The 25642-nt window shown below is 43.0% G+C and overlaps 1 protein-coding gene across 1 annotated transcript in view; it reads left to right on the top strand.

Moving 5' to 3' along the window:
- RP1 (RP1 axonemal microtubule associated) overlaps positions 1-25642 on the top strand; it is a 752859-nt gene that overhangs the window by 709520 nt on the left and 17697 nt on the right. Inside the window, exon 56 of the mRNA XM_075316343.1 lies at positions 9303-9381. Coding sequence (XP_075172458.1) covers positions 9303-9381 — 79 coding nt within the window. The remainder of the gene's footprint in view (positions 1-9302; positions 9382-25642) is intronic.

The following is a 25642-nucleotide window of genomic DNA, read 5'->3' as shown; positions in this document are numbered from 1 at the left end:
GGGAGGAAACAACGAGACAACAGGGGAACTCCACAACAACTTCACGCACAGAGAAATACAATTACCAGCAGGATTGAGATACAACAGCACACGGACCAGTGTAGCTAAAGCTATAGTTGGCATAGGAAGACAGGCTCCTCCATCTTAAAAAGGAGGAGAGTGACTGTGATAGGCCTTCCACAACATGTGATCCAAGAGGTAACCAGCAGAAAAGCATAACTTAACTCTTGCAGGCCGAATCACTAATGAGAACACAGCTGGTCGACACCTGAGCCTGTCTGTGTAACTCAGAAGAACTAAAGGAGGTATTTTGAAGAGTGTTAAACACTGCAGTGTGAACAGCATCAGATTCCACCATGATACCAGCAAGTTTAGAGCCAAACACCATGTGACATTGAGGTATCCTACTTTCTATAGAACTCCTTTTGAGTACTTTATTGCTAACAAAGCCTTAGTAATGTCCAAATGAACTAAACACACATAGCTATTGATTAATGCTGGATGATTAACTAAGCCAGTATTATAACACATAGCACAGACAGATTTTAAGGCCATAATTCATTAAAAAAAATATATAATTCCAGCAATGGGGTTCAGATAAAATCTTCAGCTTTAGTCCAATAGATTAAAAGTAGTAAACAGCAGACAAAATACTGACGTGTTTTGGCATTTTGGCATATTGCCTTATTCATGATATGCAAAACTACTGTATTACCCTTGCATCTGTCATTAATTTATTTTCATCAAAGTGACCACTATGGAAGCTGACGGCTGAAACTCTAAGGGTGACAATTTAGTATCTATGAAGGCAGTATGTGGTTATAGGCATTGGAAACATGTTATAGGCATTGGAAAGGTGTTAGCCCTGGCACTAAATCTTACCTGAATTAGCATTTCGTTCAGGGCAAGAACAGAGTAATCTACTTTTTCATTCTGTCCACTCTTGTTTTTGGGTCCCACTCCCAACACACGGATGGTGCACACTACCCTACACATTTCTAGTTTGTAGCAGGTCAATTTTCTTTTTCTTTTACGTCAAGAACAAAGTTATCTAGATGTTACTACACAACAATAAAATTTAAGAAAAAAACAACTTTTTAGCCTGGTACGTCTGTTTCACAATCTTTTAGATTTAGTTGTAAGAGGTCAAAACCTTCCTAAAATATATATGATCAGACACGCTATGGAGTGTATTAGTCAGCCTATTCTTGAACCTGTAGATTAGGACACCACAAAGTAATTTTCATCTAAATCTCTATTTAGTGCCTTAATCTAAACTAATTTCTAATATACTTGCATTAAAAATTCCATATCCTTCCCTCACTTTACTTTGTAACTGTTATTGTGTTTTTTTCTTCTCTACTTCATTTAAGAATTTCAGTGCATCAGGGGGCAGAGGCTGCAGTCACTGACACAGCCTCTGCCCCCTCCCTGAAGCAAAGCGTTTATCAGTTGAGCTCATTTCAGGGGCTAGGCTAGACCATATCAGTCAGCAGCCGAAAAAAAAAATATTTTATTAGAAATAAAAAACATATACCCTGGTTCAACAATTTAATCAGCCCGAAAAAGCCCTCCATGTCCGGCGTACTCCAGGATGGTCCAGCGTCGCATCCAGCTCTGCTGCATGGAGGTGACAGGAGCTGCAGCACACACCGCCGCTCCTGTGAGCTCCACGCAGCAAATGAAGACAGCCGCGCGATCAGCTGAGCTGTCACTGAGGTTACCCGCTGTCACTGGATCCAGTGTTGACAGCGGAGTACGCCGGACATGGAGGGCTTTTTCGGGCTGATTAAATTGTTGAACCAGGGTATATGTTTGTGTTTTTTACTGTAATTTACAGATTAATCATGAAAGGAATCTCGGGGAGACGCCTGACATGATTAATCTAGGATTTAGTGGCAGCTATGGGCTGCCATTAACTCCTTATTACCCCGATTTGCCAAAGCACCAGGGCAAATCGGGAAGAGCCGGGTACTGTCCCAGAACTGTCGCATCTAATGTATGCGGCAATTCTGGGCGGCTGCTGACTGATATTGTTAGGGTGAGGGGGCTCCCCATAACGTGGAGCTCCCCATCCTGAGAATACCAGCCTTCAGCCGTATGGCTTTATCTGGCTGGTATTGAAATTGGGGGGGACCGCACGCCGTTTTTTTAAATTATTTATTTATTTATTTTACTGCACAGTATAGACACGCCCACCGGCTGCTGTGATTGGGTGCAGTGAGACACCTGTCACTCAGCGTGGGGGCGTGTCTCACTGCAACCAATCATAGGCGCCGGTGGGCGGGGAAAGCAGGGAATACGAGATTGTTTAATGAGCGGCCGGCTTTTTCAAAATAGTAAAAGCCGCCGCAGCAGTGTGAATGGCGTGCAGTGCCGCATCGGGGATCGGTGAGTATGAGAGAGGGGGGGAAACTTCAGTCACTCGGGGGATTAGCGGTCACCAGTGAATCCTTCACTGGTGACTAGAGTTGAGCGCGGTTCGTGGTTCGTGGTTCTCCAGTTCGCGGTTCGAGTGATTTTGGGGGGTGTTCTAGATAGAACTAGAACTTGAGCTTTTTTGCTAAAGCTCGATAGTTCTAGATACGTTCGAGAACGGTTTTAGCAGCAAAAAGCAGGACTTTTCACAGCTACAGTGTGCAGGAGCCATCGCTGGCAGCCTGCCAGAAGCTGGTAACCAAGATAAACATCGGGTATCCAAGCAAAGCGCTTTGGTTAGTAACCCGATGTTTATCCTAGTTACGTGCAGGAAGCCCACACTTCCAAGCTCAGCTCGCTCCGCCCCCTCCTGCACACGGCATGTACACACACACACACGTCCGTCATCCTGGCACTCTGCACACATGGTCCCGCTCGGCTTACCTGTGGTGATGAAGTCCCGACCTCAGCGCTGTCACTGTCGTCCATGGCCGCCGCTTGTCACATCACCTTCTCTCGCTTCCGACCCGAGACTGACTAGCGGTGACGTCATGGGCCTCTCACGATACTTGGCTGTGAAGGCGGCGGTCATTGAACTCAGTGGCAGGGGCTGTCAGCAGTGCAGGAGATCAGCACAGGTAATGTACCTCGCTGACAGCAGCACTTGTCATGCCCTGCAGTGACCTGGGCTGACCCATTGATGTTAGCTCAGGTCACTGCACTGCTCTCCCAGCCAATGGGGAACATCCTGCTCTTCATTGACTGGGACAGTGTGGATCGTCATGGCAACCCCTTGGATTACACCAGACCTGGATTTGTTTTTCTTTCTAATAAATTGGTTAAAGAGGGAATGTATTGGGGAGTATTTTTTCAAATAAAAATGTGTTTGTCGTCTATTTTTTTTTATTACTGACTGGGTTGGTGATGTCGGGTATCTGATAGACGCCTGACCTCACCAACCCCAGGGCTTGATGCCAGGTGACATTACACATCTGGTATTAACCCCATATATTACCCCGTTTGCCACCGCACCAGGGCGCGGGATGAGCTGGGGCGAAGCACCAGGATTGGCACATCTAATGGATGCGCCACTTCTGGGGCGGCTACGGCCTGCTATTTTTAGGCTGGGGAGAGTCCAATAACCATGGACCTCCCTAGTCTGAGAATATCAGACCCCAGCTGTCTGCTTTACCTTGGCTGGTGATCCAATTTTGGGGGGACCCCTACGTGTTTTTTTTTAAAATTATTTATTTAATTTAAAATAACAGCGTGGGGTGCCCTCAGTTTTGGATTACCAGCCAAGGTGAGGTTGCCAGCTGTGGTCTGCAGGCTGCAGCCGTCTGCTTTACCCTAGCTGGCTATAAAAATAGGGGGAACCCTACGTCATTTTTTTTTTCATTTTTTGGCTAAATACAAAGCTAAGCACCCCTTAGTGCCACATGAAAGGCACCAAAGGGTGCAAAATTACAAAATGCAGGAGAGTGGGACATTATGTGTCTTTCTGCCATTATAATGACAGAAAAGACTGATATGAAGTGCACAAGCACAAGAAAATCACCAGAGCACTCTACGCTGTGAAAAGCAGTAGAAAATGGCACTGGAGTGAACATGTGACCGCCTCATGTAGGATGAAGATATGGATCCTGGGTAAATTTATGCATTTACCCTCCTTCAGTTTTTTTGCAGTACACAAAAAAAACGGAAGGCACACGGGTGACAAACAGATGACATACGGACCGTCTACGGAACGGAAACGGATGCCACACGGATGCACCCGTGAAAAAAAACGGACTGTTTTTTGCAGACCGCAAAAATGGATCGGTCGTGTTAATGTAGCCTTATTCTGATCTGTCATTTATAAACATCAGGCAGAAATAAGTGAATAACGCCCCCCAGCGTCAGAAAATCTCCGGGGTTTCAGGGCTAGCTGAGACCCTGGAGATCATGATTAAGGAAGGTTTTTCCGGTCCCCGCTCACGTGATCACAGGTATACACCGTACACCGATGATCATGTTACAGTAAATGACAGCGCCGGTAAAAAATTATTTATCTCCCATCTGGCATGAACAAACATGATAAATCTCCTCCCCGGTCCCCTCCGGTCCCCCGGTGTCGCCAAAGTGCCCCCCCTGATGCCCTCCCAGAAATCCAAGATGGCCGCGCGCACAGCAACGCGCCGGCCGCATTCACCGTACTCCTCTGATTTCTGTTGCATGTGCCATGACACATGCGACAGAAAACTCCTCCCCAGGCCCTGCCAGGTCACCCCCTATAACCCCACCGGTGTTCCCCGGTGTCCCACGGTACCTGTGCAGCGTTGATCCCCCCACGGCCCTCTCCTTCACAATAGACGCTGCCGCATTCACAGAGCGGCTGTCAGCTCAGCTTCCTGTGTTCAGACACAGTGAGTGGTGGTTATGCATCTGTAAGCTAAATGGGCGGCACGGTGGCTCAGTGGTTAGCACTGCAGTCTTGCAGCGCTGAGGTCCTGGGTTCAATTCTCACCAAGAACACCATCTGCAAGGAGTTTGTATGTTCTCCCCGTGTTTGCGTGGGTTTCCTCCGGGTACTCCGGTTTCCTCCCACACTCCAAAGACATACAGCGCTATGGAATTAATAACGCTATATAAATGAATAAATTATTATTACTGTATTGCCCTGCTCATGAGGTAAGAAACATAATTGATCAGGAGAGCTATATACTACATTTCCAAATGGAGGGATTTGCTTTTATAGTTTCCCTGCTGAACGACTACCAAACATGAGGGTCCGTTATACGCCACAAGAAAACACATCTAAATAGCGAGCTCTGTTGTTAAGTATTCATTTAGCTGGATAACTGGACTTAAAGGGGTATTCCATCTCCAAGATCCTATCCCCAATATATAGTAGGTGGAATAGCAATAATATCAGCAAATACCAATATTTGGAAATGTAGAATAGTTCTCCTGATTAGGCATGCCCTTACCTCATGAGCAGGGCATTGCAGCTTTGGTAGCAACCATTACGACATGGACTCTGCTGCTGTGGACCCGGGGAGAGTGAGTGCAGAGTCATTGCACCCACACTCCTCACATGAAGGGTCCGCACTCCTAGAAAATGGGGGATACGTTCCCTGAGTGTCTCCCCCCCATATTCTAGACGGTCCAGAGTCGTCGTGGGACCCCTTTATTTTTTTTCTTACAATATATTGGTGAAAGAGGAAATGTTTTGGGGACTGTTTTTTCAAATAAATTTCTTTTGTCGATTTTTTTTTTGTTAGTACTGACAGTTTATGATGTTGGGTATCTAATAGACGCCATGACATCACAAACTGCTGGGCTTGATCTCAGGTGACTTTACAGCTAGTATCAACCCGATTTATTACCCCGTTTGCCACTGCACCAGGGCACGGGATGAGCTGGGGTGAAGCGCCAGGATTGGCGCATCTAGTGGATGCGCCACGTCTGGGGTGCCTGCGGCCTGCTATTTTTAGGCTGTGAAGGCCCAATAACTATGGACCTTCCCACCCTGAGAATACCAGACCACAGCTGTCCGCTTTACCTTGGCTGGTGATCCAATTTGGGGGGGACCCTACTTTTATTGTGTAATTATTAATATTTATAAAGTAATTATAAAAAAAGAGCCTGGGGGGACCTCCACATTGGATCCCCAACCACGGTAAAGCTGCCAGCTGTGGTTTTCAGGCTACAGCCGTCTGCTTTACCCTAGCTGGCTATCAAAAATGGGGGGACCCAACGTAATTTTTTTTTTTTAACTATTTTTTAAATAGAAAAAATTAATGGGCTTCCCTGTATTTTGATTGCCAACCAAGCTAACGGCAGGCAGATGGGGGTGGCAACCCATAGCTGTCTGCTTTATCTGCGCTGAGAATCAAAAATACCGCGGAGCGCTACGTCATTTTTTTTAAAGATTTATTTTTACAGCACTGTGATGTCCAGCAATCAAAATACAGGGAAGCCCATTTTGTTTTTAGTTATTTAAATAAATAATTAAAAAATATATATATGGGCTCCCGCTGCATATTTTGTATTGCTAGCTAAGGGTAATCCAAGCAGCTACTGGCTGCTAACCCCAACTGCTTGGTGTTACCTTCACTGGCAATGGAAAATCCAGGGAAGAATTTTTTATTTTTTTTGCCAAAAAACTACAAAAAAAGGATGTGAGCTTCGCCATATTTTTGTATGCTAGCCAGGTATAGCAGGCAGGTGCTGGAAGAGTTGGATACAGCGCCAGAAGATGGCGCTTCTATGAAAGTGCCATTTTCTGAGGCGGCTGCAGACTGCAATTCGCAGCAGTGGGGCCCAGAAAGCTCAGGCCAACCTGTGCTGCGGATTCCAATCCCCAGCTGCCTAGTTGTACCTGGCTGGACACAAAAATGGGGCGAAGCCTACGTCATTTGTTTTCTAATTATTTCATGAAAATCATGAAATAATAAAAAAAGGGCTTCCCTTTATTTTTGGTTCCCAGCCGGGTACAAATAGGCAACTGGGGGTTGGGGGCAGCCGTAACTGCCTGCTGTACCTGGCTAGCATACAAAAATATGGCGAAGCCCACATAATTTTTTCAGGGGGCAAAAAACTTCTGCATACAGTCCTGGATGGAGTATGCTGAGCCTTGTAGTTCTGCAGCTGCTGTCTGTCTGGAGAAGAGCAGACAGCAGCTGCAGAACTACAAGGCTCAGCATACTCCATCCAGGACTGTATGCAGAAGTTTTTTGCCCACCAAAAAAATGACGTGGGCTTCGCCATATTTTTGTATGCTAGCCAGGTACAGCAGGCAGCCACGGGCTGCCTCCAACCCCCAGTTGCCTCTTTGTACCCGACTGGGAACCAAAAATATAGGGAAGCCCGTTTTTTTTTAATTATTTTACTTATTTCATGAAATAATTAAAAAACAAATGACGTGGGCTTCGCCCCATTTTTGTGTCCAGCCGGGTACAACTAGGCAGCTGGGGATTGGAATCCGCAGCACAGGTTAGCCCGAGGTTTCTGGGCGCCTCTGCTGCGAATTGCAGTCCGCAGCTGCCCCAGAAAATGGCGCTTTCATAGAAGCGCCATCATCTGGCGCTGTATCCAACTCTTCCAACAGCTGTGAAGCTGGGTGGCTTGTTGGGTAATAATGAGTTAATACTAGCTTTGTTTTACTAGCTAGTATTAAGCCAGAGATTCTTAATGTCAGGCACGTTTGACCCGGCCATTAAGAATCTCCAATAAAGGGTTACAAAAAAGACACCACACAGAGAAAAAATACTTTAATAGAAATAAATACACAGACACATTAGAGACTCCATCTTTATTACCCCCTGTCAGCCCTCCACGATCCATGGTCTTCTGTCTTTCTCGTTCAACAAATGCAGCTCTGCTTCATCACTGCTGCATGGGGGAAGACGTTGCTTCCCGTGCAGCAGCGTGCAGTCTTCACTCCGTGAGTGATCAGTGCTGTTGGCTGTCAGCGGTAACAGCGGTAACGCTGACAGACGCGTTACCATAGCAACGGTGCTCCCGGAGCCGCGGTTAGCGTGACGTCACCGCTAACTGCGTTGCTATGGCAACGGTGATCTCCGTTAATGACCGGCTGTGTCAGCCGGTCCCTAACGGAACGGGGAGTCGACCGTGTGCTAGAGCATGTCGCCGGTACACGGCGATACACAAATGTGCACCGTGTACCGTAGAGATGCACTCGCAGGTCCTACATGACGCGTCATAGTCATGTGACCAGTCTGTAGCCAATGAGATAATAGCCACGTGACTGGTCACATGGCTATTTTGACGTCATGATAGGTCCTGCATCTCTGCTGGCAGTGTCGGTCACCGGGAGGATTCAGCGATCATCGGATGGAATAGCGCCAGGAGACAGAGTGCAGGAGGGATCGGTAAGTGTTATGGCAATGTTTATTAACTGTTTGTGTACATTTATCATGCATTTTTATGTGTTTGTGATTGTCTCCCATTATATCCTATAGGTTCGAGTTTGGTTCGTCGAACGTTCGACGAACCGAACTCGAACGAGACCTCCGTTCGGCGAACCGAACTCGAGCCGAACCACGGCCAGTTCGCTCATCTCTACTGGTGACCGCTAATCAGTACTCGACACAGACAGAGCCGCGGTATGAGGATGAAGTCGGGTGAAGTTCACCCGAGTTCATTCTCATCGCGCAACTCTGTCAGCTGTCAGCCGACATTTATAAACGACATTGTGCATCACACACACGGACATTCCACGCGGACATTCCACGTACACATACACGTTAATTACACACGCACACACGGACGTTCTACACACAAACACGGCTAGCATACGCAATTCACACAGATGCCACACGGACCATAACAACGGACACAAACACGGGATACGGACCCGAAAAACGGCCCGTAACACACGTGCGTGTTTTTCACGGAAGTGTGAAGGGGGCCTTAGGGAGAGGGCAGAAGCTGTTGTAGGGACTGCAGCCTCTGCCCCCTAATGTACTAGGATTCTCAAACAAAGCATCATCAGAGAGGAAGTAGGGAAAAAAATACAATAGATGTAGTGGAGTTAGGAAAGGATAGGGAGTTTTTAATTAGAAATTAGTAAATTAGTATAGATTACGGCAGTAACTAGATAGGGATTTTCATTAAATTTACGAGTACTTTGGCCTTTGGATCACTCCTGTAATATCCATATGTTTACATTATTATTCTTATTTTTATCTCTAAAAGATATAATCAACAATTTATACAGTTTACTACTGAATATATTATTTTGTGCTGCTTCATTATATGAAATTATAATATTACTGTGTAGCAGAAGATCAGTGTTCAGATATTTAGAATGTACATTGTAAATCAGTCAATTATTTCTGATTGTTGTGCATCACATATTTTACATTTTCTATAATCAGGTTGCTACATTTATAATCAGCGCAAAGAATATAGGAAGAATCTCACATATTGAAATAAGCCATGATGGAAAAGGATTAGGTGAGTTTTCTTTGTTATAGTGCGTATACAGAATAATTGCAATGTTACTGTAAAACATGTGACCATTCATACAGCCCCATATTGGTACAGTATTGGTTAAGAGTTTGGACATACCTGTTAGGCTATGTGCCCACTTGTGTGCACTCTGCACAGCAGCGTAACGTCACTGCATGTGCGCTTCAGAGCGCAGCTGAAAAGCTCTGTTCTGAAGCTTCGATGACTGCAGAATTTGTGCGCTCTGGATGCAGCCTCTGCCATAGACAGAGCGGGGGCTGCATGCAAAGCGCACGAAAGAAGTGACATGTCACTTCATAGAATGCAGCGATTTGGCAGCAGCCGAAGCGCTGCGTTCTAATACGCCACGTGGGCACGGATTAGGCACAATCTTCATAGATTGCAGGACGCATGCAGTTATGCTGCGGTGCAGATCGCAGCGTAACTGCATGAAAATATGCCACGTGGGCACATAGCCTAAATGCAATTTTTTTCCCGGTCTAATTGAAATGTGCACACTGTAAAATCAGAGAAGTTGTAAAGAAACGTGAAATAAACCAGAATGTGTTAAATCTTGGATTCCTCAAAGTACCCCCATTTTACTCTCATGAAAGCTTTACACACGCTAGACATTCTCGGAAGCAGTTTCATCATATAGTCTCATGAATAGCTTTCCATCAGTCTTGAAGGAGTTCCAAGAGGTGCTGAGAACTTGTTGGCTGCTTTGCCTTTACTCTGTGATCCATGTTCCCCAAACCATGTCAATTGAGTCTAGGTTGTGTGATTATGATTGCTTTTACACTCACTAGATCGATTTTGGATCAATGGTCAGATGCAACACCAGTATTGGTCCCACTAACTACAAAACAGATGGGATGGCATCTTGTTACAGAATGCTGGGGTAGGCATACTAGTTATGTGTGCCTTGAATTTGGAATATGGCTATGTTCATAAGCGGCATCTTTTTTTTTTACCACAAAGATCCAGCGTTTTTGTCCCCAAAAATACACCGCGGCAAAAGACGCCTTTTACTGTGTTTTTATCATGTTTTGCCCAATGCGTTTTTTAAGTCAAATCTATTGACTGGAAGGGCTCAAAAACGCAGAAAGAATTGACATGCTGCATCTCCAAAAACGCAGCCAAGGTGCAGCCAAAAAAATGCCCAGTGTAGACAGCAAAATCAAAATCTCATAGACTTTGCTGGAGGAAGGAAATGCATGCATTTTGGTGCATCTTTGTGACCTCAAAAATGCACAAAAAATGTAGCAAAAGATGCACCGTGTGAACATAGACTAAGTCACCAACATTGTCAACAGAATAGCACCCCCACACCAACACACCTTCTCCTCCATGCTTCACGATAGGCAACACACATGTAGAATCCATCCTCTCACCTTTTCTGTGTCTCAAATAAACATTCCAATTGGTACTTAAAATAAAAAAAAAATGACTCATCAGAACACAGTATAGATTTCCACTATCCAGTCATTGTGATGCTTTGTCTAAAGAAGTCTCTTCATCTTGTATCTGGTCCTCAGTAGTTCCTTGAAGCAATTCAACCATAAAGGCCTACTTCTCCCAGTCTCCTCTGGTCAGTTAATGTTGTGATGTAGAAAACAGTAATGTCCACTCCCTCAAAAAAGGTTTTCTCCTTGTTATAAAATCATTAATTTATTGATTCATTTTTAAAAAGATCATAGTATTAAAAAAAGATTGAAACACTTGACCTACGCGTTTCGAACAATGGCCACTCTTAATCATAATAAAAACCATGAAATAAGCCATCTTATACACACATAACTGCATGCACAGAAAGCCAAAGTAACCTCTTCATACTAAGTAAAAAAGGAAGGGGGCACACACCCTAATCACGAAGTATGAGATACAATCCAATTAGAACATCATAATAATCAAATGTTATGCATACATCTAAAAGTCCCACGTAATCACAAATCTTAATTAATTTTAATATATATATTTATAAATAGAAAAAAATATTACAAAATTATAACAATTAAATACATTAATTATTCTCATTAATCTATATTGCACATATAAATATATATTCCTTTAATATTTCAATTTATGACTTCATTGTAGATCACTTTTATTTATTTATCAATTAATAGTTGCATAATTAATCGGTTTTATAGTTAAGCCCTTGTGGATCACTGCTTTCCAAACATAGGATCCAAAAATGCTCTCAGGTAGGTAACAGTGCAGGCCAATCTCTCCCTCTAGGTGGGTAATTAACACTTTCTATGCCCCTAACTGTCATATTTTTTGTATCTCCTTGATGATCTTCCAAAAACTGAAAAACTGACCTCATAAATAGAAGAGCAAGCGTTTATTTGTATTTGGATAATTTTTAGCACCATTTATATGTTGTGAAATACAGACTTTCAATTTCTGAATCGTACAGCTGATGTATTGTAAATTGCATGCATTACATCAGTGACATGTGACTAAATAATCTAAATGTATGGTGTTGCAATTATTGAGTGACTTAAAGCGCAGCAATCACCAGGATTTTCCTATATAACCTAAAGCCAGTGCTATACTTGCACTACCATGCTGATTCTATACATACCAATAGTTGTCAGCTAGGATGTTTAGGTTTTAAATTCCAAGCAAGTAAAGTTTGTAAAATCAGCAGCTTGTTGAGTGACATCAGCTGTGGATCAGCCTGGGGTGGGTATGCATAGCTATCCCCTCCCCCTGTTATTTATGCTAATTCTACTATAGAATCAATTTACTTTTTGACTAGCAGGAACTGTGCTGATGTCATACCCATGTGACCAGAAGGGGAAGGGCCTCAGGCAACAAAGCTGATACCAAGAAGCAACAAATTTCTGTTGGCCGATTCCCCACCCCTTCTGGTCACACGTGTATGACATCAGCACAGGTCCTGCTAGTCAAAACGTAAATCAATTCTATAATAGAATGACCATAAATAACAGGGGTATGGGATAACTTTAAATACCCACCCCAGCTACCAACTGATCTACAGCTGCTGTCACTCAACAAGCTACTAATTTTAAAAACTTTACTTGCTTGGATTTTAAAACCTATATATCCTAGCTTACAATTAAAGGTATGTATAGAATCAGCCTGATAGTGCCAGTATAGCACTGGAATTAGGTTATATAGGAAAATCCTGGTGATTGGTGCGCTTTAAAACTAAAGGAATTGCCGTGGTGGAGGAAGTAATTGAGTCACATTTTTGTATGCGTTTGCACAGACTACACCGTGGCATTCCACATTTGAAACATCCCTTAACATTAAAGAGGTTATCCAGCTTATTTAGCCATTTTTTTATCATTTCACTATTGGGCTACATAGGGGCAGGTAAGTAGATAGCCACTACCTACCTGCCCTGCTGTCAGCCCCTCTCTCCTCACTCAGAGCACTTATGTGACCACTCCTGCTGTGATTTTGCTGCTTCCTGTGACGTCACGTCGACAGGGGCAGGACCTTGCTGATGGGCAACACGGCAGACTTCATGTTGCCGCCCTGCTGGGTTGGTACAGTATGTGGAGTCCCCGCCCCCCTTCCCCGCACCCTCCCAAACATCCCATAGTGCAGTGGTCTCAAAGACTCAGCCCGTAGGACGCATGCGGCCCCTGATGCTGCTTGTGGCATGCAGGCCCGCAGACCCCTTACTGATTGCTGCCTGTGCTGGGGCCGCACAGTCAGTGCTTTATATCAGAGGACAGACTCCTGGGCAATGCGCAGATGCGAGCTCTGTATACAGCTACTGCAATGATCAGCCGTCGGCCAATCAGAAGTCAGCAGCTGATCACTAAAGAAGTTGTATAAAGAGCTCATCAGTGCACAGCGCCTGGGAATCTGTCCTCTGATATAAAGCTCTTTCAGTGGCGGCCCCTGATTCTGCTTGTGGCGCGCAAGCCAGTGGCCCCCTTGCTGATTGCTGCCTGTGCTGGGGCCGCCACTCACAGAGCTTTATATCAGAGGAAAGATTTCCAGGTGCTGTGCAGGGTTGAGCTCTGTATACAGCTACTGCAATGATCAGCCGCTGGCCAATCAGAGGTCAGCAGCTGATCACTGGAGAAGCTGTATAGAGAGCTCATTCCTGCGCAGTGCCCTGGAGTCTGTCCTCTGACATAAAGCTCTGTCAGCAGCATCCCCTGCACCAGCAGTGTTCACAAGCAGAAAACAGGCCACTGAGGGAACGAGGACAGGTGAGAAAAATTTGTCTTTGTTTTTTTTTTTTTGCATGGGTGAAGACTGGCACAATAGGGGACACTACTACAGGATGGAGCATTACTACAAGAAGAGGTCCAGGAAAGGGAACATTACTACAAGAAGAGGAGCAGGAAAGGGGACATTACTATAAGAAGAGGCCAGGAAAGGGGACATTACTATAGTATGAGCAGGATGGGCACAATACTATAGGATGGGGCACATTACTACATTATATGTGCGGTGGATGTGATGTGAGGTGATTGTGCTGTCACTGATGAGAGAGGTAGGCCCGTTTCACACATCCGGCATTTCGCCGAATTGCCAGATCTGGCACACTCCAGCACAGTGTAATACTGTACAATGGCATCACGGCAAGCTCCGGTCACATGCTCCGACACATGACAGCATGTGACCAGAGGTTGCCACGATGCCATTATACTGTATTACACTGTACTGCAGTGTGACGGATCCGGCAATCCGGCAAAGTGCCAGATGTGTGAAACGGTCCGTAGTATCACTGCTCTGTATTTCCAATGCTGGAGCAATCAGTGCTGAGCAGAATACCGACAGCCAATGAGCAGAGGGTGGGGCTGGACAGTGAGACCGGGTGGTGCCAGCTCTGACTGTGAAGTTTGCCAACCAAGGAAAGAAAATAGTCAAGTTTGCTTGAGCTGCAGGTAAATAAAGTGACTGAAGAGAATAAAGTCATAATTCAAGAGGTACAAGAGTCAGAAACAAAAAAAAAAAATAATGTAGGAATGTTTTAGATGACAATACAGCACAGATTAGCTTAAAAAAATTTCTGAGTTTATGTCGGACAACTTCTTTAACAAAACCTGGCTTAATTTTATCAGAATTCATATACATGTTTGATAACGTTTTAGATTTTTGAGGGACAAAACGGACTGCATTCTTTAATATTTTAGCAAATTTAGAATCTTGTTGTGAAAGCAGCAGATTCTTTTTTAATGCAGCTATGATAAGTGGATATTCCTGAGAATATGGAGCAGAAAATATTATAGGCATTTCTGTTTTCAAAGGAACATTTTTTAATTTATTGTAATACTAATGAGCATGTCTAGTTTCCACTTGTTGCAATGGAAAGTGCTCTATTTAAAGGGAACCCGCATGTTGTATTTCAATATTAAAATGCCCTCAATGTGTTTTAAATGATGCAATGTTCATCACTTACACTTACAATGTACATCGCGATGTGTGCTGCCGCAGGAACGACGAACAACCAGCAGCATGCACCACCAACGATATTATGAAAAGGATTGACGTGTCAACGATCAACGATTTTTGACGTTTTTGCAGTTGTTGATTGTCACTCCTTTTAGTCACACACAACGATATCGCTAACGGCGCCAGATGTGCGTCACTAACGACGTGACCCTGACGATATATCGTTAGCGTTATCGTTGTGTGTAAAGTACCCTTTAGGGGCAGCGCTTATACTGTGATCAGTCACTGTCATTCAAGTATAGGCATGATTCTTTTTTTAACTTGGCTACACCCCACCAACACTTCTCCTCTGCTGAGCTCCTCCCATTATGGTCACATGGTCATGACCTCACCACAGGTCCTGCACCACCACTTCTCCTCTGCTAATCTCTGGATCTAAGCAGAGGAGAAGTAGTGATGCAGGACCTGTGGTGATGCTTTTAAACCCATGTTAGTGATGCACAACGCATCATGTAAAACACATTGAGGGCACTTAATATCGAAAAACAACATGACAGATTCCCTTTAAACAGCCGTGTGAATAACCTCTGTCCAAATCTAGGCTTAATATTGTTACATACTGCTTTGAAATTCTTATCATCTGAGCAGGCACGACTGACCCTGACAAATTCACCCACAGGTAAATTTTTAATAATATGTTGTGGGTGAAAACACGTAGCAATTATTTTTTTTAATAACTACATCACCTATAAGGAATATACCCAAAAAGGGGGTCATATTATCCTTTCTTTCTGAAACAACTGTAAATTCATGTTATTAGCATTCAGAAACTGAAAAAAGGTATTAATATCAGGGATATCCTTTATGAAGATGAATATTAAATCATTCATATAGTGACTCATCCAAAAAATATATTATTGAAATGGATTTTAAGCAGAGTACAGATACCAATGTTCCCACTGTGACATAAATATAAACAAATATATATGTATATACAGTATATACTGTGTATGTATGTATATATATATATATATATACATACATTCATTCACCAATGCGGGTGAGCACTTTCCTCCCAAGGGGCAATCTTGCATCTGCAAATAAAAGTTATCAAAAATGAGGTTGCAGATACAATGAAAGCGTCACGTGGAGTTTTGTTTTGGTGGCATCAGATACTGTTCGCACTACAGATTCTGACTCTCCACTCTGTGGTTTCTCTGGTGTTTCTGAGGTACACAGGCAGGTTTGGGGATCAACCAGCTGTGTGATCATTAATAGTCAGACTAGCAAGAGTTAACATCTGCTAGCCTGCTGGTTACCTTTGGGATCACATGTTGTTGGAAACCTATCACAGTTACTCCCCACCTTTTTAAGTTGGTGGAATCTATCTTCCCACGACAGCTATAGTCTTATGCTGTGTTGGTTTGTATGCTCTTCTATCCTAGTCCTGCTGGTTATTGTGTTGGTTTGCATTTGGTGTTGTTGTGGAGAAACCCATTGTCTTGTTTCCTCCCTGCTCTTATTTTCCTTCTATGCTAATATTGTCTTATACCTCCTTGTGAACGTGCTGTGAGACAGAGTTTTGGTTTCCTCTGTTTGTCTAAATCTGTTGGCGTTATCCCACTCCTGTCCTCGTCCTCCCCTGGGGTTGGGGGAGGGGGGTATAAGATCTGGGCTGGTCAGGCTCAGGGGTAGGGTAGTGGCTCAAACATCCTCACCTTCAGAGGTAACTATGAGATACGAGATAGCTAGGGACCCCTAGCCTGAGGGAAAATCTAGGAGCCCCTGTCCTCTCCGTTCTCCCTATTCACTGTGACAGAAAGAATTAAAAATAGTGGGATATCCAGCAAATGTTTCTAGATAGATAACGCTATAAATTTGTCTTTATGAGGCATACAAGAATAAAGAGAGGTTACAACACTAGTTATCCAACAAGATTTTTCTGAAAGGGTTTTAATCAACCTGTAAATCGATGAAGAGAGTCGTTCCAACATAGAACTGATCCCAGCTACTACTGGATGACATGATGTTGGAAATTAATTAATATGCACTTAAGATAATGAGTGAAATATAGGAATATGTCCACGTAAATATATTCTGCTTCTTTTTGTGTCATGATATTGTATGCAACCACCTCTTTTAACCAATCCTGTAAATCTGATTGAAAAGCCATAATGGGACCCTGTATCAAATTATAAGTTGTTGCGACCAATAACATGTTGGAAATTTCACTTTCATCTAAAGTTCTATCCAAAAGCACCACTGAGAACCCTTTGTCAGAGGGTCGAATAATAACAAGTTTATTTGACTCCAATTGTTTAATCGCAATAAGTTCAGATCTAGGTAGATTATCTTCTGAATTTCCATTCTTATCAATACAACATATAAAATATTCACCATAACAGCTTTAAAAGACAGGATTTTACATCCCATGCTATAGCCATCTGAAAAGTGTCCATGATACTAGCCTAGACTGTATAGGCTAAATATTTGGATTGGGGACATCTTTATTATGGAATGAAAATAGGTCACAGGTTTGTGAGTAACTAGACTCATATTACAGTTCCTCTAAAGTGACAATTTCACATTACTGTTGTAGAGATACCAGAAATCTTAATAGAGACAAAGGTTTGTGAATTTTCATTTTGTGTGGAATTGGTATTAACCAATTCCACATTATCCCCATTGTCAATGTTATTCTCATCATACAAAAAATGTTAATTTATAGTCAGTAATCTGAAAAACATATTGATGTGAGAACAAAGCTCAGTCCTTTTGAAAGAACTTGTAATTGAGAGTGGTTCAAGATTGATGCAGTTATATTAATCACTGAGATATTATTAGATTGATTGCCCTAATATTCATCATGTGGTACACCCTCTATTTGCGATCCCTCATATAGTATATTTTCTTCCTCCTCGCTGTTTAGGCCAGTTTTTGAAACTGAATATGATTTGTCCTTCTTCTAAATGGGTCTGTCTTCTCTATACCTTGCCTTGTTTTTTTTTTTGGAATAAGCCTTTGATCGAGAATCCAAACGATCAAGTTCAGATATATCAGTTATTTGATCAGATCTGTCCATTTTAGAGGAGCTAAAGCTTAAATGCGACATTTTCCATTCATGTCTATAGGGTTTGGTAGTGTCTCTGAGAATAAATTTTGGAGCGGGTGAATGTCTGGTAGAGTTTTTCTTCCACATATGAGCTGATTTACTTTCATAGTCAGAAATATCTCTGACAAATTTCCTTTGTTTAATTGCCATAATACGTTCTTCTTGGTTGGTGAGATTTTTTTGAAAGTTTTTCATTATATGTTGTTATTGCTCCGACAAGCTTAATTTATCTTGTAAGGGTTGGATGCAGGTTTTAAGTTCCTTGAGTTTTATGTCTCCATCTTTAGTAATAAGTTGCATTAGTTTACTAGAACAACTAGACAATATTTTGTTCCATTGAGAAGAGAATTCATTAATAAATTGTGTACTAATGAAAGCTGAAGGGAAAAGAGCACCAATAGGGTCTGACCAGATATGATAGGGAGGTGTACATAAATGTCGCGGGCGGGGAGGGGACGCTGCGCTCACCACGCTCGGGTCCGGCGCTGCTGCTGCTTCGCTTGCTGCTCGGTGGCTCGAGCGGTGGGCCGGATCCGGGGACTCGAGCAGCGCTCCTCGCCCGTGAGTGAAAAGGGGAATGGTTTTGGGGATTTATTGTCCGTGACGCCACCCGCGGTTGTGGTGAGGTTGTGACACCACCGCTGCTCTGGACGGGGATCCCGGGAGCGATGACAGGGAGCAGCTTAGATGTTGTTCCTCCCCCTCCGTGGGTAGGGGGATTGGTTGTCCCGGGGCCCGGTGAGGGAGGGATGGCAGGCGGGTTACGGGGCCTGGTGAGGTGCAGGGTCGCGGGGGCAGTGCGGTGCCGCACGGCACAGTGGTACTCACTCAGCCAATGATGAATGCAAAGTCTCCGGTAAAACAAACGGCTGGATGGACGGGTCCCACAGATGGCTGCGGTTGTTCTTCTTCCGGTAGGTTGGTGGTGACTGCCTTTTCCTGCACCTGTGTTATGTTCTCGGTTCTGGTGGCTTCCCACCGGTAACCCGCTCCCCAGCTTGGATGGATGCTGAGGGAGCCCCTTTTGCCCGCAGGCTCTGGCCCTGGGAACTGTAGCCTTGGCGGTGACTGTATTTCCCTTCACGGCTTGAGCTGTTGCCTTCAATCGGGTCTTGACTGCTGGGAAACCCCGAAGGTTCCCTTCGCTAACGGATTTGACCGGTTTTATGGCGACTCCTAGCCTGGTCAGGGTCCGTAAGCCCTGCCGAATGGTGCTGGCTTCTCTTCGCTCCCCAATCCGGTACCGTCGGGCCACCGCCCGTCCCCGGTCCTTACGGTTCACGTCAATCAGCCTCTCCTGCAGACGGTCACCACTGTCTGCCAACCTTGCTGTATGTGCCCGGGCCACGCACCCGGACACGGTCAGTCTCCTCCACTACCACTTCACTCCTCAAACTCCAAACTTCAACTCCTCTCAAAACTGATCTCACTTTCTTTCCCGCCTCCAGGACTGTGAACTCCTCGGTGGGTGGGGCCAACCGCCTGGCTCCACCCCCTGGTGTGGCTATCAGCCCCTGGAGGGAGGCAACAAGGATTTTTGTCTGACCTCGGTGTGCCTAGCCGGGGTGTGGGGTGTGTTGTTGTAGTACCTGTGACGTCCTGGCTTGTCCAGGGCGCCACATAGAGACACTCATCTTAAGAGGTTGTGTAAGTCACAACCCCTATGCAAGCATGAGGTAATGTCCTGAGCCTTTGTCCTGATGAAGGAGGCTCTGACCTCTGAAACGCGTAGACCTGTAAAATAAAGGAGAATTGATTAAATCAACAGTCTATTACTTCGGCACCAGTGCAGTATTAACCCCGTTTCTCCTCTCCAGCATTGAAGTTTAAATTGTGTACTAGAAATTTATTTGTTCCTCAATCCTCTAGGGATCATATTTTTTATCTAAATAATGTTGGAGAGCAGTAAAATCCCACCACACCCTTTGCCTCTGGGAGAGCAACTTATCTAAATCCCATATACTTAGTTTAAGATCAAATACCGGTTCATCACATGGATTGTCAGAAGAAGTAAAGACATGTGCCACTTTATTTAGCCATTGAGTATTGTTCCTAGGCAGTAAAAACAATGGGGTATTGGTGGTGGAAGAAGTTATGGTGTAACCAAACCTTTCTTATTCAAATTACAATTATCAATTCATCAAAAAATCCTTTGGATTATGAAGCACGACGCATCCAGATAAAGATAGCAACAATGGGAAAATATTTAATATCAGCTCACTGAATATGAAAGAATATTCCCAAATAGGCTCACAGGTATTGAATGAAGTAGAAAACATGGAAAAATAAAGTAATGTGGAAGCTTCTGATAGGTTTATTGGCAACATCTGAGTTAAATAGAGACACACCTGTGGATGTATTCTAATGCACACCTGAAACACACTGCTTCTTTGTGTAGCATCATGGGAAAGCCAAAGAAATCAGCCAAGATCTCAGGAAGAGAATTTTGGACTTGCACAAGTCTGGTTCATCTTTGCGTGCAATTTCCAGATACCTGAAGGTGCCTCAGTCATCTGTACAAACAATTATACGCAAGTACAAACAAGATGGGAATATCCAACCATCATACCACTCAGGAAGGAGACAGGTTCTGTGTACCAGATATGAACATGCTTTGGTCAGACATGTGCATATCAACCCAAGAACAAAAGCAAAAGACCTTTTGAAGATGCTGGCAGAAGCTGATAAGATTGTGTCATTATCCACAGTGAAACGAGTACTGTATCAACATGGGCTGAAAGGCCTCTCTGCCAGGAAGAAGCCATTACTCCAAAAGAAACATAAAAAAGCCAGATTAATGTTTGCAATGCATACAGGAATAAAGACCTTCATTTTTGGAGACATGTCCGGTGATGTGACGAAACTAAAATTTAACTGTGTGGCCATAATGACCATTGTTACGTTTGGATGAGAAAGGGAGAAGGTTTGAAGCGTAAGAACAGCATCCCAACTGTGAAACACGGGGGTGGTAGCATCATGTTATGAGGTTGTTTTGCTGCAGGAGGTACTGGTGCACTTCACAAAATAGGTTGCATCATAGGGAAAGATTATATGGCAATACTAATGCAGAATCTGAAGACATCTGCAAGAATGGGTCTTCCAAATGGACAATGACCCGAAGCATACTGTCAAACTGGTTACAAAGAGGCTTAAGGATAACAAAGTCAATACTCTGGAGTGGCCATCAAAAAGCCCTGATCTCAATCTTATTAAAAATGTATGGGCACAGCTGAAAAGGCTGGTATGAGCAAGGCGACCTACAAACATGGCTCAGTTATACCAGTTTTGTCAGGAGGAATGGGCCCAAATTCCTACCAACTATTGTGAGAAGCTTGTGGAAGGAGATCCAAAACTTTTGACTCAAGTCATACAGTTTAAGGGCAATGATACCAAATACTAATAAAATGTATGCAAACTTTAGACTTTGCAGAAAATAGTAAAAATGCCTTAGAACATTCTGTTGTCATGGTAGGTATGGAGAAGTACCAAGTGAACAGCGATAAAAGAGCTTTAGAAATCCTTTTCTGAAGATCTCTTTATGTATATGCTACTAGATACAGGGAAAGGTAGGGAGGGATTAGTAATATGCACCCAGAACTGCACAGGACTGTGGGTGCATATTGCACCTGACAGGTTCACTTTAATGATAATTTTTATTTGCAGATACAAGGTTGCGCCGTGGGAGAAAAGTGTTTACCAGCATTGGTAAATATGTACGGTATATGTTACAGTGGGAACAACGGTATCTGATCTCTGCTTCCAATCCATTTCAACAAATTGTTAACTGGATGGGTCACTAAACAGATGATTTAATATTCATCTTCAAAAAAGGATATCCCTGACATTAATATTTTTTTCAATTTCTGAATACTAATAACATGAATTTACTTTTTTTTTCGTAATGAGAGGATAATATGACCCCCTTTTTGGATGTATTTGTTATAGGTGATGTAGTTACTAAAATAAATAATTAGACAATTATATCGTGAACCTATTTCTGGAAATGCAATATTAGACGCTACATGTTCTCACCATTCACCCCTCAGTGAGTTTCCATTGTTCATTTTCGTTTTTTCCTCTCCTTCTTCCAAGAGCCATAACTTTTTTATTTTTCCATCAACATAGCTGTATGAGGGCTTGTTTTTTTGTAGGATGAGTTGTATGTTTGAATGAAACCATTCATTTTACGATAAAGTGTGCTGGAAAATAAGAAAAAATTCCCAGTGCTATATAATTGCAAAAAAAGTTTAATTCCACAATTGTTTTTTAGGTTTTCTATTTACCATAGTCACTATATGGTAAAACTGAACTGGCAATATAATTCCCCAGGTCAATACAAGTATATAGATACCAAACATGTATAGCATTTTTTTATTTAATTCTGAAATTTGCCCCCCCCAAAAATGGTGCTTTTATCGCCATTCTCCAAGAACTGTAACATTGAAATTCTTTAGGATCTAGCAATAAGTCACGTTTTGCATTTAAAATTATTATGTTGCGGTAGGCAAAAAAAGTAATTCTGGAGTTTTAACTTTTTACCATTATGCTTTTTACCAATCAGATTAATTTATTTTATATTTTATTAGATCAGATATTTCTGAAAGCTGCAATTCTAAATATGTGTACTTTTATTTATTTTTTGTTTCATGTTCAGTCTGGCAAAAATAGGGTGATTTGAGCTTTTTGTGTTTTTTTAATTTTTTTTTCATATTTTTTAAACTGTTTTTCACTTTTTATTGTTTTTAGAAGTCCGCTTAGGGGACTTGAAGCTGCTTTCTTCCAATCGCTTGTGCAATACAGAGTAGGGCATCAGCTTTAGCACAGATCTGTACAGCAGAAATGAAGTGTTTCTATGAATGCTGGCTGCGAGCTAGCATTCACAGGAAGTTCGTCATGACAAAGACAGGGGTCATCTGCTGACACCCACCTGTCATTACAAACCATTGATGCCCTGCGATCATGTCACGGAACCACCAGTGGGAGCGGGGAATGATGCACTCCTCACCGACGTACGTTCAAGCCCGCTGCCAAATATTGACAGTGGGATTTAACTGGTTAACAGCAGTGGGCGGATCTCCAATCTGCCCACCACATTTAGAGGCACATGTGCATGGAAAAATGCAGTCTTGGCATGCGAGCCCGCATCAAAGGGAGGGACACAATCTATGACGTACCGGCACGTCATAGGTTATGAAGGAGTTAAAAAGTTACCTGTGGGTGAATTTGTAAGGGCCAGACATGCCTGCTCAGATGATAAGAATTTCAAAGCAGTATGTAACAATGTTAAGTCTAGATTTAGACATAGGGGTTATAAATAGAGCACTTTCCATTGCAACAGTGCAAACTAGACATGCTCGTCTGTAAAATAAATTAAAAAATGCACATTTGAAAACAAAAATGCCATGTAACATTTTCTACACTATACTCTCAAGAATATCCGCTTATTATGTCCACACTAAAAAAAGAATCTGCTGCTTTCACAACGAGATGCTAAATTAGCTAAAATATTAAACAATGATGTCCGTTTTGTCCCCCAAAAAATCTAAATTGATGTCAAACATATTATCACTTAGTGTGTATACTAATTCTGATAACATTAACAAGTAGTATAAATAACGCATTTAAACTTTTCTTAGTTTAGCACAGTTGGCTAAATAAAAAATTAAAAGGGTATTCTCATGTTAATAAATTGCAATATTGCAATAATTAGTTAGAGAGTATGATAACAAGTTCATGTGCAACTGACTTGATTTTTCTATCCATTGTCATTCTCCTAGTATGAGAGATTATATCTTACATAGTGTACAGCTTGGTTCCATGGCAGTAGGTGAACAGTTGCTGGCCAAGTGTGCTCCTTAGTTATATTCCAAAAAAGTCGTTAACGCCTACCATTACAGACACTTTTTTTCCAGCTCATTGATTTCTCTCCAGCAGCTAGCTGCTTAGCTCCCCCTCCTTACTCTCAGCTCCTGACAAGCTGCTGTTATTATAAATTTTGTAAAATCACCAACAACCAACATTGGCTTCTTTCAGAGCTATTCTCCTAATCACAGATCTCACTTTCCAATGCCAAGTGCATGTTCAAATCCCTGTTATCTCTATATTTAAATATAGTGATAACAGTGTATACCCCAGAATAAACCATTGATAGTTGAAAGTGTTACAGCAGAACTTGAACTGGGATTTATAGTTCAGTGCAGTTCTACTAATCATGAGAATTGTCACACAAGGAGAAATGCCTGCCCTACAGAAACCAGGAAGTAAGGAGACTGCAAAGCTATTACCTGCTCTGGAGGCAAATTCAGAATACCCTTCAAAAATCTGCAGCAAAGTGACCAACCTGTATGATCCTGGCCTAAGCCGCTCACTAAAGGGTAAGAAAACCTAAATGAGACCCGATATAAGAGGGCTCTTACTCAAACACTGAGAAAAAACCTATATAGTGAAACGAGTAAATAGAGCCAGAAAGAGTATTTCATATATACGGCATTATATCATTATGAAGCTCTGCCTGGGTTCTGTGATTTACCGTGATGTGCGCTGCTGTGTCCGGCCTGCTTCCAGATTGCTATGGCAACGCGTCTCATGTACCTCGCCGCCCTCCGTCCAAGTCATGACGCGTCTGACGTGGGCTGAGCGTGGTGACGTCAGACGCCACGCCTGGCGGTCGTGGGGGCGAGGCGGGACGCAGGAGCGCCATTGATCATCACGGCTACCAGTGAGTATAAAAACTCTGGGTATACTGTTCATCTGCACCCCCTGGAAGAAGCTAGACGCGTAACGCGCGCGTAGGGGTATTCCTTTTGGTTCCTTGGCTGTCACATTTGAGCACACGCTACAACTTAGGTAAATCTCCTGCTGCCTCTTGGACTTTTTTCATACTTCTCTTTGCTGCTGCTTCACTTTGGGTTTGTTTTTAAACAACCCTTACAGCTGTTCTACCAATTTTTATTACTTGCTACTATGGCGAATATATTGATGTGTAAACCAGGTATGGCAGCAAGTATTATACTTATGGGGTTTTCATATTGAATCTCCTCTGGTCTTATTCTAACATAAGCAAATTTTGCAGTCTCTTTCATCATTGCTCGTTTTTGGGCTTTCTTCACTTAATTTTTTTCTCTTTTCTCTTTATTTATCATACTCACTGTTGGTCTGTTGGCCCCATTATATGCCATTATGGCAGAGATATGAGTACGGTGAATATGCCACTATGGCAGAGATATGAGTACGGTGAATATTGTGATTTGACAATATCTCTATACACAGTTATATACTGTTGACCCCCTTTTGTTCAAGGTTTTTTTCTCCCCTCTTTTTGGGATATCTCTATGGAAATTCACAAGAGCAACTAGCCCTAGTTTGGTGGGGTCAATTCCTCCTGTATTTCTCAAATTTCTTGAGGAGATTCTTTTCTTCCACACTTGCTCGGCAGCACCCATTTAGATAATTGTGTGTCTCATTCAGTAACAATTACTGTATCTATGTCTATATATTTGCATGTACAAAATTTTGGCAACCTTGAACCTTTGTCAGTGTCCTCTTTTTTTAAAAAAATATTTTTTAATTTTTCACTAAAGGGTACTTTACACGCTGCAATATCATTACCGATATCGCTAGCGAGCGTACCCGCCCCCGTCGGTTGTGCGACACGGGCAAATCGCTGCCCGTGGCGCACAACATCGCTAACACCCATCACACGGAAGAACCTTCCCTGCGACGTCGCTCTGGCTGGCGATCCGCCTCCTTTCTAAGGGGCCGGTT

This window comes from Anomaloglossus baeobatrachus, chromosome 6 (genome assembly GCF_048569485.1).
Source record: "Anomaloglossus baeobatrachus isolate aAnoBae1 chromosome 6, aAnoBae1.hap1, whole genome shotgun sequence".
NCBI lineage: Eukaryota > Metazoa > Chordata > Amphibia > Anura > Aromobatidae > Anomaloglossus > Anomaloglossus baeobatrachus.
This window is presented reverse-complemented; position numbering and strand designations above follow the sequence as displayed.